The 13,699-nt window shown below is 36.7% G+C and overlaps 1 protein-coding gene across 1 annotated transcript in view; it reads left to right on the forward strand.

Annotated features, from left to right (window-relative positions):
• SNTA1 (syntrophin alpha 1) overlaps positions 1–13,699 on the forward strand; it is a 64,255-nt gene that overhangs the window by 4,792 nt on the left and 45,764 nt on the right. The window contains exon 2 of the mRNA XM_034414051.3: positions 3,455–3,640. Within this exon, the coding sequence (XP_034269942.2) occupies positions 3,455–3,640 (186 nt within the window). The remainder of the gene's footprint in view (positions 1–3,454; positions 3,641–13,699) is intronic.

The following is a 13,699-nucleotide window of genomic DNA, read 5'->3' on the forward strand; positions in this document are numbered from 1 at the left end:
TGTGAAAGTCCAGGGCTGCTTGCTGTTTACAGGTAGTCAGGTGTGGCCACCTACATTTCCCCGGATTCTGGATCCATAGGCTACAGTTGCTGTTGCTGTTACTACTGCCTCTTATGAATATGTAAATCCATAGTGCGTGTGTGTGTATATTGCTCCATTTGCAATGTTTGCCCTGACATCAAGTTCAAAGCTTAGTCCAGTGCTATGTAGGAGCTTCTTAAATATAGGAAGAACTTTTAAGGCTGGAACAGTATTAACAATGCAAATCCTATATATCCTATACCCAGTTAAGAATACACAGGATTACATATTAAAACTCCTAAGAACAGTTTATTTTGCACAACCAAGAAAAAAAATACAAATTGTCTACTTGCAGATGAAGTTTGAGAACAAAGAAATGTTAAGTATCCTTAATAGAGATTTAAATTACAAATTTATATACCCTTGACTGGAAATATATTCCTTTAAATTCAGTATGACTGGCTTCTGGGTAACTATATAGCTTTACATTGCTGAAAGGATGAAAGAGGATCTCAAAAAAGCCCTGATACTATTTGTGTGTGTGTGTGTGTGTGTGTGTGTGTGTGTGTGTGTGTGTGTGTGAATGATGCCTTCAAAATTGGACATCCTAAAACCTCTGAAATTATCATATGAACCACATAGGTTTGGCCGTGTCAACTGAGAATTATAACAATAATAGACCAATATATTTGCAGAGCAATCGGTTTAGAGAAGGCTGGTCTCATGCTTTGGATACCACTTTTCAAAACCGTTGCTTGGAAGAGCTTTTTGCCATCCTGGGAGAAGAGAAGGTCACACTTCATTAGTCTCTAGCATGGCTCTTGTGTTCTTATTTCTTGTGACTGCTCATGTGGTCTAGAAAGCAGAAGAGGGTAAAATCAGATATCCAATGAATGTTTCTTTCATTTGAATGGAAAGGGTCAGAAATACAAAAGGCAACACATTTCTCCATGAGACTTGCACAGATGTAAAAGACAGAGGGCCTTGTCTATGGGTAACAGGTAGTATAGTAGAATAACTGGGGAGAATCGGATCTTCTCAAACATTGCTCTGTAAAGCATTCTGATGCCATGTTATCTTTGACCTTCAAATTGGGAAGGGACAGAACACCTTGTAGAGAAAAGGGGTTTTCATTTGCATGCAAGTGTCATGGGAATTGTAGAAAACAAAGTTATCACCACATCTATAAATAATACTCAGCCTGGTCGGTAAGTATGAATGGAAAGTGAGGGAGTCAGCCTTTTTCTGTCTTGTACATCTAGAGAATCTGGCTTCAGTCCATAAATACTTGCATTGCAATAAATTTCCTTGTCCTGAAGGTGCTATTAGGATTTGGGGGTGGGGGGGCATCTAATCTTGCTTCTTCTTTGTGTAATCTGATTAGTGACATTCCAGGATTTAAAGATTGTGCAGATAGACTCAATTAATGAAAACAACTAATTTGGGCTTTCTAGTTAGAAGAATATTAAATATGCAGACATATTCTATTCATTATGCAGATACTTTCAGGTAAGAGCTAAAAATAATCTACATAAAGTTTCAGATGTGCTATTATCTAATATTTTTATATCAGTCTTGTCCTTTGAAATCACATTTGGGTTTACAGCTATACTTTTCTGTGGAAAAAGTTCTGTTTTTGCTTTTTCAAACAAAATAAAGGCAGGAGAATATACTCTGGATTATTGGGTTTGTATGTTTGTTCAGCCCCTGCAGAAATCAAGATGGGCAACTATATTTAGACTCATTGTTGATGATTGATTATGTGACATCACATTGTTTTTGACTCTTAGCAACCACATAGATATTCTCCATGATGACCTATCCCTAACTTGGTCCTTCACAGTAGTAACTGTGAGAGGGATCTTGGAATCCTAGTGGACAATCATTTAGATATGAACCAGCAGTGTGCAACAGCTGCCAAAAAAGTCAACACAGTTCTGGGCTGCATAAACAGAGGGATAGAATCAAGATCACGTGAAGTGTTAATACCACTTTATAATGCCTTGATAAGGCCACATTTGGAATACTGCATCCAGTTTTGATCACCACGATATAAAAAAGATGTTGAGACTCTAGAAAGAGTGCAGTGAAGAGCAACAAAGATGATTAGGGGACTGAAGGCTAAAATATATGAAGAACAGTTGCAGGAACTGGGTATGTCTAGTTTGATGAAAAGAAGGACTAGGGGAGACATGATAGCAGTGTTCCAATATCTCAGGGGCTGCCACAAAGAAGAGAGAGTCAAACTATTCTCCAAAGCACCTGAGGGTAGAACAAGAAGCAATGAGTGGAAACTAATTAAGGAGAGAAGCAACTTAGAACTAAGGAGAAATTTCCTGACAGTTAGAACAATTAATCAGTGGAACAACTTGCCTGCAGAAGTTGTGAATGCTTTAACACTGGAAATTTGTAAGAAGATGTTGGATAACCATTTGTCTGAAGTGGTGTAGGGTTTTCTGCCTGGGCAGGGGGTTGGACTAGAAGACCTCCAAAGTCCCTTCCAACTCTCTTTATTCTATTCTATTCTATTCTATTCTATTCTATTCTATTCTATTCTATTCTATTCTATTCTATTCTATTCTATTCTATTCTATTCTATTCTATTCTATTCGTCTCCCAACAGTAAACTCATCACCTCTGTAACTGAGTCCATCCAGTTTGCTCCCCATCTTCTTCTCTTCTCTTACTTTTCCCAGCATTAGAGCTTTTTCCAGAGAGCTGGATCTTAAACTCATTATATTTAGGCTTAAAATGTATTTGTGAGATGTTTTGTGTGTGTAATACCTATGGCACAAAACGTCTGTTTTAAACTCAGTATGTTGGCTTCTAGAAAAACATAGTTGAGTGCCAAAGTCCTGGAAGGAATGTATATAAAGTGATGTAAATAAAGAGTCTTTTTTCAACAATAAAAAAATAAAACAAAATAAAACAAAAGCCAATACAGATATGTCTAATTCCACAATATATACATGTGATATAGTATAAGATTAAGATCAATCAATCAAAATATAATAAAATACCTTTCAAAGCTTAAAAAACAATATTTCTCAAGTGAAGCATGTAAAATCTTATCTATAGTACAGTATTGTATCTGGAATGTGGATAAGTATTTTTATGTATTACTCAGGACAACATTTATTTTGTATAATTACTTCATCAGAAAAAAATGTTGTTTTGTACTTATCTCTATTTTCACAGCTGGATCATTCAAACTGCTTTTGTTTAGATATTCTTTTCCCCTGTAACAACTCCAGAAACCTAAGTGAGTCTATCCTTAATTACCACCATTGCAAAAAAACAAAACAAAACAAAAACACAAAAAAGAAGGTACAAAAAATACCAGGGAAAGTTTGCATAGCACAAAACTTGTGTTTTCTTTCATATCTTTGTATGATATCTTCTTTAGTGGCTTTTATTTGGGTTTTATTTCTAGGTGGTCGGGAAAATAAAATGCCCATCCTGATATCCAAGATATTTAAAGGGCTGGCTGCAGACCAGACGGAAGCGCTGTTTGTAGGGGACGCTATCCTTTCCGTCAACGGTGGTGACCTGTCTGATGCCTCACATGATGAAGCAGTGCAAGCTTTGAAGAAGACTGGCAAGGAAGTGGTACTGGAAGGTAAGCAGAACCATTCTAAGGTGTTTGAAAGATGCTGAGCGACTCTCCCTTCTATTTCTGACATCACCCAACATTATGCTCTGGTTACCATGACCAATGATCACCAACAGGATTTTCCACTTTGCATTATTTCTGTGCTTACAGATAGCCACAATTGAGGCCGACATTTCTGTTGTTAAGTGAGACCTTTTTTAAGTGGCTTTTGCCCCATTTTACAACCTTTCTTGCCACAGTTGTTAAGTGAATCACTGCAGTTGATAAGTTAGTAACCCAGTTGTTAAGCGAATCTGGCTTCCCCATTGACTTTGCTTGTCAGAAAGTTGCAAAAGGGATCACATGACCTTGAGACACAGCAACGGTCCTAAGTACGAACAAGTCACCAAGCATCCGAATTTTGATCAGATGATCATGGGGCTGCTACAAAATGTGAAAAATGGTCATAAGTTACTTTTTTCAGTGCTGTTGTAACTGAATGGTCACTAAATGAACTGTTGTAAGTTTCCCTGCAGCCTCTCTGGCTTCTGATATGTCACTTAAATCTCAAGGAAGGAACGTGGAGGAAAATGTTTCTTTTTCCTTCAGTAATTATTGTAGTGTCACCTAAAATGGGAAGAAATTGTGACGTAATTATTTCTCCCCATCCCTAAAAATATCCATAAACCATCCAGCCAGTTTTTCATACCAATTTGATAAGGTCAAATTGATATGAACTTCATAAGGTCATTTGTGCTCAGTTCTAATGTTAATATTATTCCTAGCTTCCTTTCCTGCAAATTAGAAAAAGCAAAGGTCCTCTGATCCTTTAATTATTGATAAAGATGCATGAGGAATAGTAAAGCAAGATGATTACAGAGATGAGAACTCAGCAATTTAAAATATGGCAGATATTTTGGTCAAATCTAATCTGTCCAATCCCAATCAACTCAATCAAAACTGTAAGATCCTATACTGCCGTGATGGCGAACCTGTGGAACCTGTTGCCATAGGTGGCACGCGGAGCCATATTGCTGGGCACGCGAGGTCAGCTCCTTTCAGATGAAGTCAGCAAATGGGCCATTTCCAGCCTCCAGAGGGTCTTCTAGAAAGCCTCTGGAGCCTGAGGAGGACAAAAAAAGGGTTTACTGGGCCCATTGTGGCATCGCGTGCCAAAAGCGGGGTGTGTGTGTGGGGATCGTGTGCGCATGTGCAGGGGGCAGGGGGCATAGAATTATGGGTGTGGGCACACACAAACACACACACACCCCGCGCGCGCTCCCCACTTTTGGCACGTGATGGCAAAAAGGGTAGCCATCACTGCTATACTGCATTGTGACTGCCTGTCTGATTGTTGCTGTGTATTTTGCAGTTTATGTATCAATTCAGTTGCAACCTGAATGCAATTAGGAGTACCCAGCTTTTCCTAGAAATAGTCAGCACAGGCAGTTATTAGCAACTTCAAGAATTAAAACTCTGCTGTGTTTTGGATTTGAAGAATCTTTGGAAAAGATCTTCAGAATGTTGTGGAGGTAGGGAGAAGGAGCTCAGATAGCCCACATCTACAGTGTCTTAAAGCAGATGCAACTTTTCATTGGATCACACAAAGACAATACAGCTACAGCTCAATCTGGTAAAAGATGTATTGGATCTAAGGAGTTGCAGACTGATGCTACATACCCTGCACAACCCATGACACTCCCCCCCCCACCCCTTTTGAATGCAAAATGCTGTGTAACCCTAGACGGATAAATCTTATCTCCCTTTGGATTTGAAAAGTGGTTATATTGACCTTTGAATGTGGCAGTATAACTCACATGCTCATCAGTTCTAGAATAGCCTGCTGTAATGCACTCTACATGGATCTACCCTTGGAAGCTAGCCACAATTGATAAGAATGCACTGGCTAGCCTTTTAGTGGGTGAGAGCCATTGCAACTATTTAACACTGATTCTACAGAAATGCATTAACTTCCAGTAAGTAAAGTCAAGAGGTGGGTTTTAACTTATGTTAAAGGTCCTTTGGGCTCAATACCTGCACATATCCAGCAGTGGTGAAATCCAATTTTTTTTACTACTGGTTCTGTGGCTTGGTGGGCGTGGCAGGGAAAGGATACTGCAAAATCCCCATTCCCTCCCCTCCCCAATCCTGGGGGAAGGATATTGCAAAATCTCCATTCCCACCCCACTCTGGGGCCAGCCAGAGGTGATATTTGCCGGTTCTCTGAACTACTCAAAATTTCCGCTATCGGTTTTCCGAACTGCTCAAAATTTCCACTACCGGTTTTCCAGAACCTGTCAGAACCTGCTGGATTTCACCCCTGATTTCCAGCATCTTCTCCTTCAAGCAGAACCATCTAGCTGGTCCATCTACATCATGTTGGGATGCTGATTCCCTTCTCCGTGCGTGTAATTCAGACAGAATTACAACAGATAGAAGACAATGTTTTTCTATTGTTGCTTCTTCGAACACCTTGTACACACACACACATACCCGGGGATCTGGATGGAGCCTCTCTTATAATGCTTAGAGAGACAGTCAAGGCAATAATTCTTCATGGAACTTTCAATTTTTAAAATTGCTTTTGAATATTAGAGATGGATCAGTTGATAATTTTATCAATTATACATATGTGCCATTGATTTTACCTGGTTATATTGTAAACCACCAAGAATGTTTGTGGAGTGTGGTAATAAATATAATGAAGTAGGTAAACAAATAAATATCAGCCATCTGCTCTTTCCTAGAAATGTATACTTCTATCTCCTGTGATAGTTTAATTGCAGAGGTGGTCTGGGATCTCTCGTCCTCAATGGAAATAAAATATGCCAACTCAACATCTATGCAAGAGAAAGAATAAAATACAGCTTTGTTCTTATTCTTAAATCAACTTGAATGGTAGCTTTTGTTATATATGGAACACCAAATTTAGCTGAAGAATCACCTGGCTGCAGCAGAAACATTTCTTTTTTTCATTGTAGTAATTAAGATCACATTCCACAGTTGCATTCTATGACGATGTTTTAGCCTGGCACAGCTCATTGGCTTCCACACAGTTGTTCAAATTCAAAAGACTAGTGGTCAGAAATTCAGGGACAGAACTATAATTTTATTACAGATAAAATTACAGATAATTTTATTACAGATACTAGAAAAGCAATAATTAACAGAAAACTATCAGCTGCCAACTGTGAGCATATGTGTCTATGTGTCTGTGTATACCAAATTTTCCCGAAAATAAGATCCTGCCTTATATTTTTTTGAACCTTGAAATAAGCACTTGGCCTTATTTTTGGGGAGATCTTATTATTTTGGGGCACATGGAGCAAGATGGGGCTCTTCTTGCCGTCTTACCAGATTTCTAGCTTTGCGTTTAAATATTTTCGAGGAGGGCTTATTTTGGGGGGGGAGGCTTATTTTAGCGCAGGTTTCAAAAGCCCGATTGGGTTTATTATCAGTGGATGTCTAATTTTCTAATATATATATGTTATGTTATGTTATGTTATGTTATGTTATGTTATGTTATGTTATGTTATGTTATGTTATGTTATCCTATCCTATCCTATCCTATCCTATCCTATCCTATCCTATCCTATCCTATCCTATCCTATCTTATCTTATCTTATCTTATCTTATCTTATCTTATCTTATCTCATCTTATCTTATCTTATCTTATCTTATCTTATCTTACACACACATATACTAATCCCAAGACTTTTGTTTTTTCCTACCTGTGTATCCCAAGAAGCTGAGAGCCTATTATTTGTCAGGAGGAAGAAATTGACATCTTTGTACAGGTAGTTCTCATTTACTGACTGCCCTGTTTAGTAACCTTTCAAAATTACAAAAACTGGAAAAAAAGCTTTCTAGCCAATGCCTACTTTTTTTTAATCTTTTCAGTCACATGACCACCATTATAGTCACAACAGTATGCCTAGACCTGTGTCTCATCTATGGTTTTTTCCCCTCCATCTTGCAAAGCAGAAAGATAGGAGAGGAAGGGATTACAAGAGAATAAGCAAGCATACAATGGGGAGTATACATCAAAAGCAATGTGCTGGTTCTGTCAGCCTTGAACCAGATTTATTGATTCTAGATATTTGGAAATTACCAAAATTACTTGATCAGAATATATGTAACTGATTACTGGAAATATATTTTACAGAGACTTGAGTTTAGTAACTCCTATTATTTGGGTGATGGGGTGGTAGGGGAAGTATGGATTAGTTACTTCTGTCAAGCAGGAGGTTGTGTCTGCTGAAATTTATCTGTCATTTTTGGGAATTGTAAGCTATTACAAATAATTATACTTACTTGGAGAGAAAGTCTAGTATTTCCTGAAATATTTAGGCCACTATTTCTCTTGTGTGCACAAATACCTGGATAATTATAAATATACTGGAAGTGCCCATAATACAAATTTATATTTGTGTTATGCAGTCAATTTGGTTTAATACTTGAATAACAAAAAAATCATGAAGAGACATCCAGGTTTTTTCCAAAAGCTTGGCTTGTACAATCATGAAAACTTGATAGACGTCATCTTCACTGCCTCCTCTTTCTCCTTAACTCCAAGAAACTGAAAAGAAAGAAAGTGGCTGTTGTTTCAGAAAGACAGTGGAATTTTTTTTCTCTATGGAGTTGAGACTGGATCTACAAGTATCAACATTTCTTGTAGAATCTGACATGAATAGTATTATTTTCTCAGTGGAAATGGTGTGGTTTATAATTTCAGCCCTAGGAAAAATAGATACTCCTCCTGAGATTGGGGACAGTTTTCAATGCAATAACTTGTCAAATTCCTTGATGTGTCTCAAAATAAAAGGGAAGGAGAAGGTGATGTCAAGTTCCTGAAGTCTGAATCTAGAAGAGTGTTTTTGATATGAATCTTCTTACAAGGAATCAACATCTTTACCACACCCCTAGCTGAAAATCTCAATATAGAAATGTCTGTTTATCATATCTAGTTAAAACAAAATAGATTTGATTTTAAAATATCTGGATCTCTCCCATGTTTAAGAAACAGTTTGCAGTGCCATTTTGTGCAGCTCTTGATTCTGAGCTCCAATCCTTCTTTTGAAATCATCTTACTCATTTGCATCTTCTTTTTGTTTGGCTGATACAGTATAGATTTATTCAATTTACTTGTCCATATTGCTGCCTATAAATAATGATGCAATGCTTTCTATTCTACAGGCTAAGATAGAATTTCTAGAGCATAAAACTCAACATTTCATCAGAGACAATAGAAGTCTGTTTATAACATTAAAAGAGTGGTAGTGTTAGCTTAGCAACTCTTGTTTTCTCATCAGTGTATTATATACACGAACCTTCAGTTATAATTCTGTATTTCTTATAATACGCCACACTTTAAGGTGGTTAGTTTACTATTACTATGGTTACCAGATTTGCAATTATATAATAGCTTCTTCTAGTTTAAAATAAATACTGGCTCTCATTTTCTTGCAGAATTCATCTGAATTTTTGTAGGAGAAAATTGTCATCCCATAACCTCTTGCTAAATTGGAGTGTGGCACTTGACCATCCAAGGAAAGAGAGCTGGTGAAATAATGAGTTGAGGATTTAAAATCCTTGCTTGGCCATGAAGGTCATTGGTTGTTAACCAGCATTCTGTAATTTATTGTATAATGTTTTTGTGAAGGCCTATAGCAAGTGGGACAATGTCCACATCAGCTTTTCCCAACTCACCGGAATTCCTCAGTACTGCCACTTGGAAGGAAGACTGCTTTAAACTACTTTGATCCTTGCAGATTATAGGTAGAACAACAATAAAGCAAATTTTGCTCATTTCATCACCATCGATAAATCTTTAGACATCTGTATTGTTATAGCATGGTGGAGAATCTGTGGCTTTTCAGGTGCTTTGGACTGCATCTCTTTTTATTCCTAGACACTAACCATTGATTGAGGGTAGATTGGAATTGCCATTCCCACTCCATGTGGGAAAGACAAATAAAGCATCTGTTTCTGTTACTTGAAATAACCAAGGAGAGATCCTTATGAGTTTAGCTATCTTGGTTCTTGTGTGCAACCACTGATGGTTGTTCTTGAACTTGAATGAAATGTCAGAAATACTCCTTAATTGAACAGAATCTCTCTCAAATATATAAAATGTTACAGGCTCTAGAGTTCGACAGAGAATTCCAGAGAAATATTTTAAGGCAGTTTTGCTATTTGAATTTTGAGTCAGGGAATAATAGAGAATCTGAACAATAACAAAAATTGTGCTATTTAAAAAAAAATCACATTTAAAGTCACATTTATAATCATATCAGTTTTCAAGCATCACAATATACCATACTCAGATACATAACTGGATTTCATCTTATTTGGAAGAGGGAATTAAAACAATGACACTAATAAAGCACTATGCAGGCTTAGAAAATTCTACTGAATTTTTCTTAGATCACAAGGAACCCAACGTACATTGAAGGAGGTGGATGGAAAACACACCTTAGAGAAAATACACCTTAGTTTTTGCCCCTGGGTAAAACATGAGATTATCCAAGTTTCTATTTCACATTATGTGTTCAATCACTGCTTGTATTAATCTGTTCTATGCAATACTTATAGAAAAATGGTGCAGGGAGATATCTCTGGCCTCATTTGTTATAATGTGTGGCTTCCAATCAAATCTATCTTTGTAGTTGTGAAGAGTCGATATTCACTTGGTGGCATTTAATTAGTTAATTCCAATAAGTGCATGAACTTTGCCTACAAAAGTTTATGTTCAGAAACAACCACAAGACAAAAGTCTATGAGAGCATGGAAAATCTATCAGCCACCAAGAAAACTGTAGGCTGTTTCTACATTTTTAGCATTTCATACTAAATGAGAAAAGGAATTTTCTTTAAGCAAAATATTCAGAACTGGAGTTGATTTAGTTAATCCATTCTTACAGCCTTGGCAAATTCTTTCTGTAAAGTTCAGATCTCTTGTTGAAACATTATAAAAAATTAATAGAAATTGTTCTTTTATAACAACACTTTTTTTTAAAATGTCAGAGTGGAATTCTTGATCTCTGTGAAGGAAGTTGATCCTTCTGTGGTTTCAGTTAGAATTGATCTGCTGGAAAATATGATGAGATGGCTTGGAAAGTTTCAGAAACTTAAAACTTAAACTTTGCTGGATTAACGCAGTAGTTTGCCAAATCCAGCATCTACATATGCTCACACAAAGGAACTCAAGTCACAAAGGAAATACAGCAGCTGCTATTTTTTAAAAAATAAATAGTATGCTTATTCCCAATACTTTTTGGTCACTAACCGGCAGTCAAAGAACAATAAAAAAGGTGGGAAAATAATTGTACCTTATTAATTTTACTATTCATAAACAGAGCGAACTATCAAAAATGTAAGTTTGGGAGTCCGTATTTGTAGATGGACCTTGCAAAGACAATAGAGAGATTCCATTTGTAAAGTAGATAAACTTGAGAACTTGCCTTTTCTGGTTTTGCTTTTTGTCCTATACTTTGGTTTGTATAACTCAACAAAATCTTGCAGAAATATCTGCAGGTTCTGATGCTTTCATCAAAATGACAAATGTGTGTACAATAGAAACAAAGTTTGCATCATGATGCACAATGCCGCATTCATTATTTGCCCCCTTGACTATCCCATAGATGCCTTTGTGGGATTCTATTCAAGTTACTTTGTTTTACTTTGTTTCATTTCATTTATTTATTTGGTTTTACTTTGATTTGGACTAGAGTTGCATGAATAAACTCTTTTGGGATAAAACAACTTCTAGTACTCTTGCGTTCATCAGAAACTGAATGTGTACCTTGACTTTTGAGCAGGCAGAAGTTACCTGTTCTACTCTTGGATGAATTAAAGCTAGAGAAAGGAAAATACCTCTTAACAATGTTGTATTGATAGTGAGAAATTATTACCACGTAATATATCATGAGATGCTATCTGTAATTAAGGAAGTTTACAAAACGCAGACCACTTTCACAGTTTAGCCATTCTTCTGATTGTAGATGATCGGCATGTTGCTTTCATTGGTATTATTACAGTCATTCTCCAAGCAGAGGCTTTCAAACACATGATTGAAACCTGGTGGTCTAATTTGTAAAACTTCCATACACGTAAAACAATCTTAGTTGATTTAAGATCACTTGATTGGTTAAATGTGCCATTCACTTCAGTAGTATATTAAAATAGCACATAGCCCAGTGTGCATGTGTACTATATATGCATATTGAATGTTTGCCTACTAGATGACAAGGGAGTAAAATTGCATCTGGCTAACCTTGTTTAGAGGTTAACCTTGGAAGCTAAGAAGGATTGGATCTAGTTACTATCAGGATGAGATAACACTAAGGATTATTAGAGTTGTAGAACAGGCTGAGAAATTTTATTTTTCTCTTTGTTGCAAAAGTTTTATAGCAGGTATTTGCCTTGAATAATATTTTCAGGAAGGTAATTTGAGAAACAGAGGCAAATAATAGCAATACAACATGTAGACCAGATGTCTCTGTCAAGTTAGGTCACCTCAGTTCAGATTTCACAATTTGAGATAGAAATTGCTATTTCAGTTTCTGAGCATACAAGAGACAGACTATGGATTAATATGTCTCCCTAATTTCATTTCCTTACACATCACTTCCTTAAGTTCATAGATCTTCATAGCAGAGCAACTTCCAGAGGTTAAGTAGCATTGATATTATAGATGTTACTGTATAATATTTAATAGTTATTGCTGTATATGTCCCAATTTCCTGGCAACGGGAACATTCTGAATTATTCCAGTCTGTAGAACCAATTTAACTATCATTACTGTGAGATTTACACCAGACACAGCAGTAAATGTTGTCTATCCAGGAATTCAATCCTGGCTTTCCTTCCTCCAGCCTTGAGAATTGTGCATATCTCTTCCTTTTTAAGTAATTACTTTGGCCAAAGTTTTAATACTTATTGCCTTGTCAGGGCCAGGTCTTATACCACAGTGTCTCATTATTATTATTAGTATGATGGTTGGTCACACAGTCAGCCAAATGTTTACACTGGATTTGGCATTTTTATTTAACTATTGAGGCCCTCCCAAGGACCTGGGATACGCAGATATTTAATAATAGTAAAGGTATTGTTGCAGAATGTAAACTGTTCAAATAAAGTTGCCTTTTACAATTGACTAATGGTGATTTTGTCAATGCCAGTGGCATTCACGTAGTGCTCCAAATGTTTTGGGATTACACCCAAGGCACCTGTTACTATTGGTACTATCTTTGCTTTATTTTGTCACAGCCATTCTACTTCTATTTGCACGTCTTTATATTTTGTGATTTTCTTCAGTTCTTTCCCTTTTGCTGTCTTCAGGTATTGCAATGTTAACTATCCAGACATTTTTGTTTTTCTTATCAATAATTGTTAAGTTTGAGGTGTTACGTGGCACGTACTTGTCTGTTTGAATTCTAAAGTCCCAGAACACTTTAGCTTCTTCATTTTCTATTACTTTGTCTACTTCTTGCTTACAGATTTCTTGCAGATATTCCAATCCACCATTTTTAGTAGTACTACTACTATTATTATTTTATTTAGAAAAGAAACTTAGTACAAAATGCTAGATTCTACTATACTCTTTTATTTCCAGGAATGCTTCCTGGGCTGCTTTATGCAAGCCAACTTTTATCTTCAGATGGCTACTCTCCAGTGCTGAAAATGTTGAAATCATTTCAGCTTTGTCTTTAGGCCAAAAACACACTTTTTAAAAAAGTTTTTGGACTCCAATCCTTTTTCCCCCCTTTCTAAGAAATAAATGAAGTGTTGTATTCAGCAATCAGCTTGAAGAAGCCACAATCCCAGGACTGAAGAGAAAGAAGGGTTGTTTTCCCTTTTGGGTTATGAAATTGAACGTGACCAAGAGGGCAGAGCTTGTATGTTCTGTACAATGACATGGGGAAGGAAAAGAAGGGGGGGTGGAGAAGGCTAGGAGAAGATCTAATTAAGAGACGTGGTTGAACTCTGCTAAAATTGGATTGGATTATGCAGAGTCTCAAAAAGGGAGTCTTCAAGCCAGTTAGGGAGAGGGGAAAATCGACAAAAGACACAGTAATGTACGAAG

The sequence above is a fragment of the Pantherophis guttatus genome, chromosome 3, assembly GCF_059756535.1.
Source record: "Pantherophis guttatus breed Tessera chromosome 3, ASM5975653v1, whole genome shotgun sequence".
Lineage (NCBI taxonomy): Eukaryota > Metazoa > Chordata > Lepidosauria > Squamata > Colubridae > Pantherophis > Pantherophis guttatus.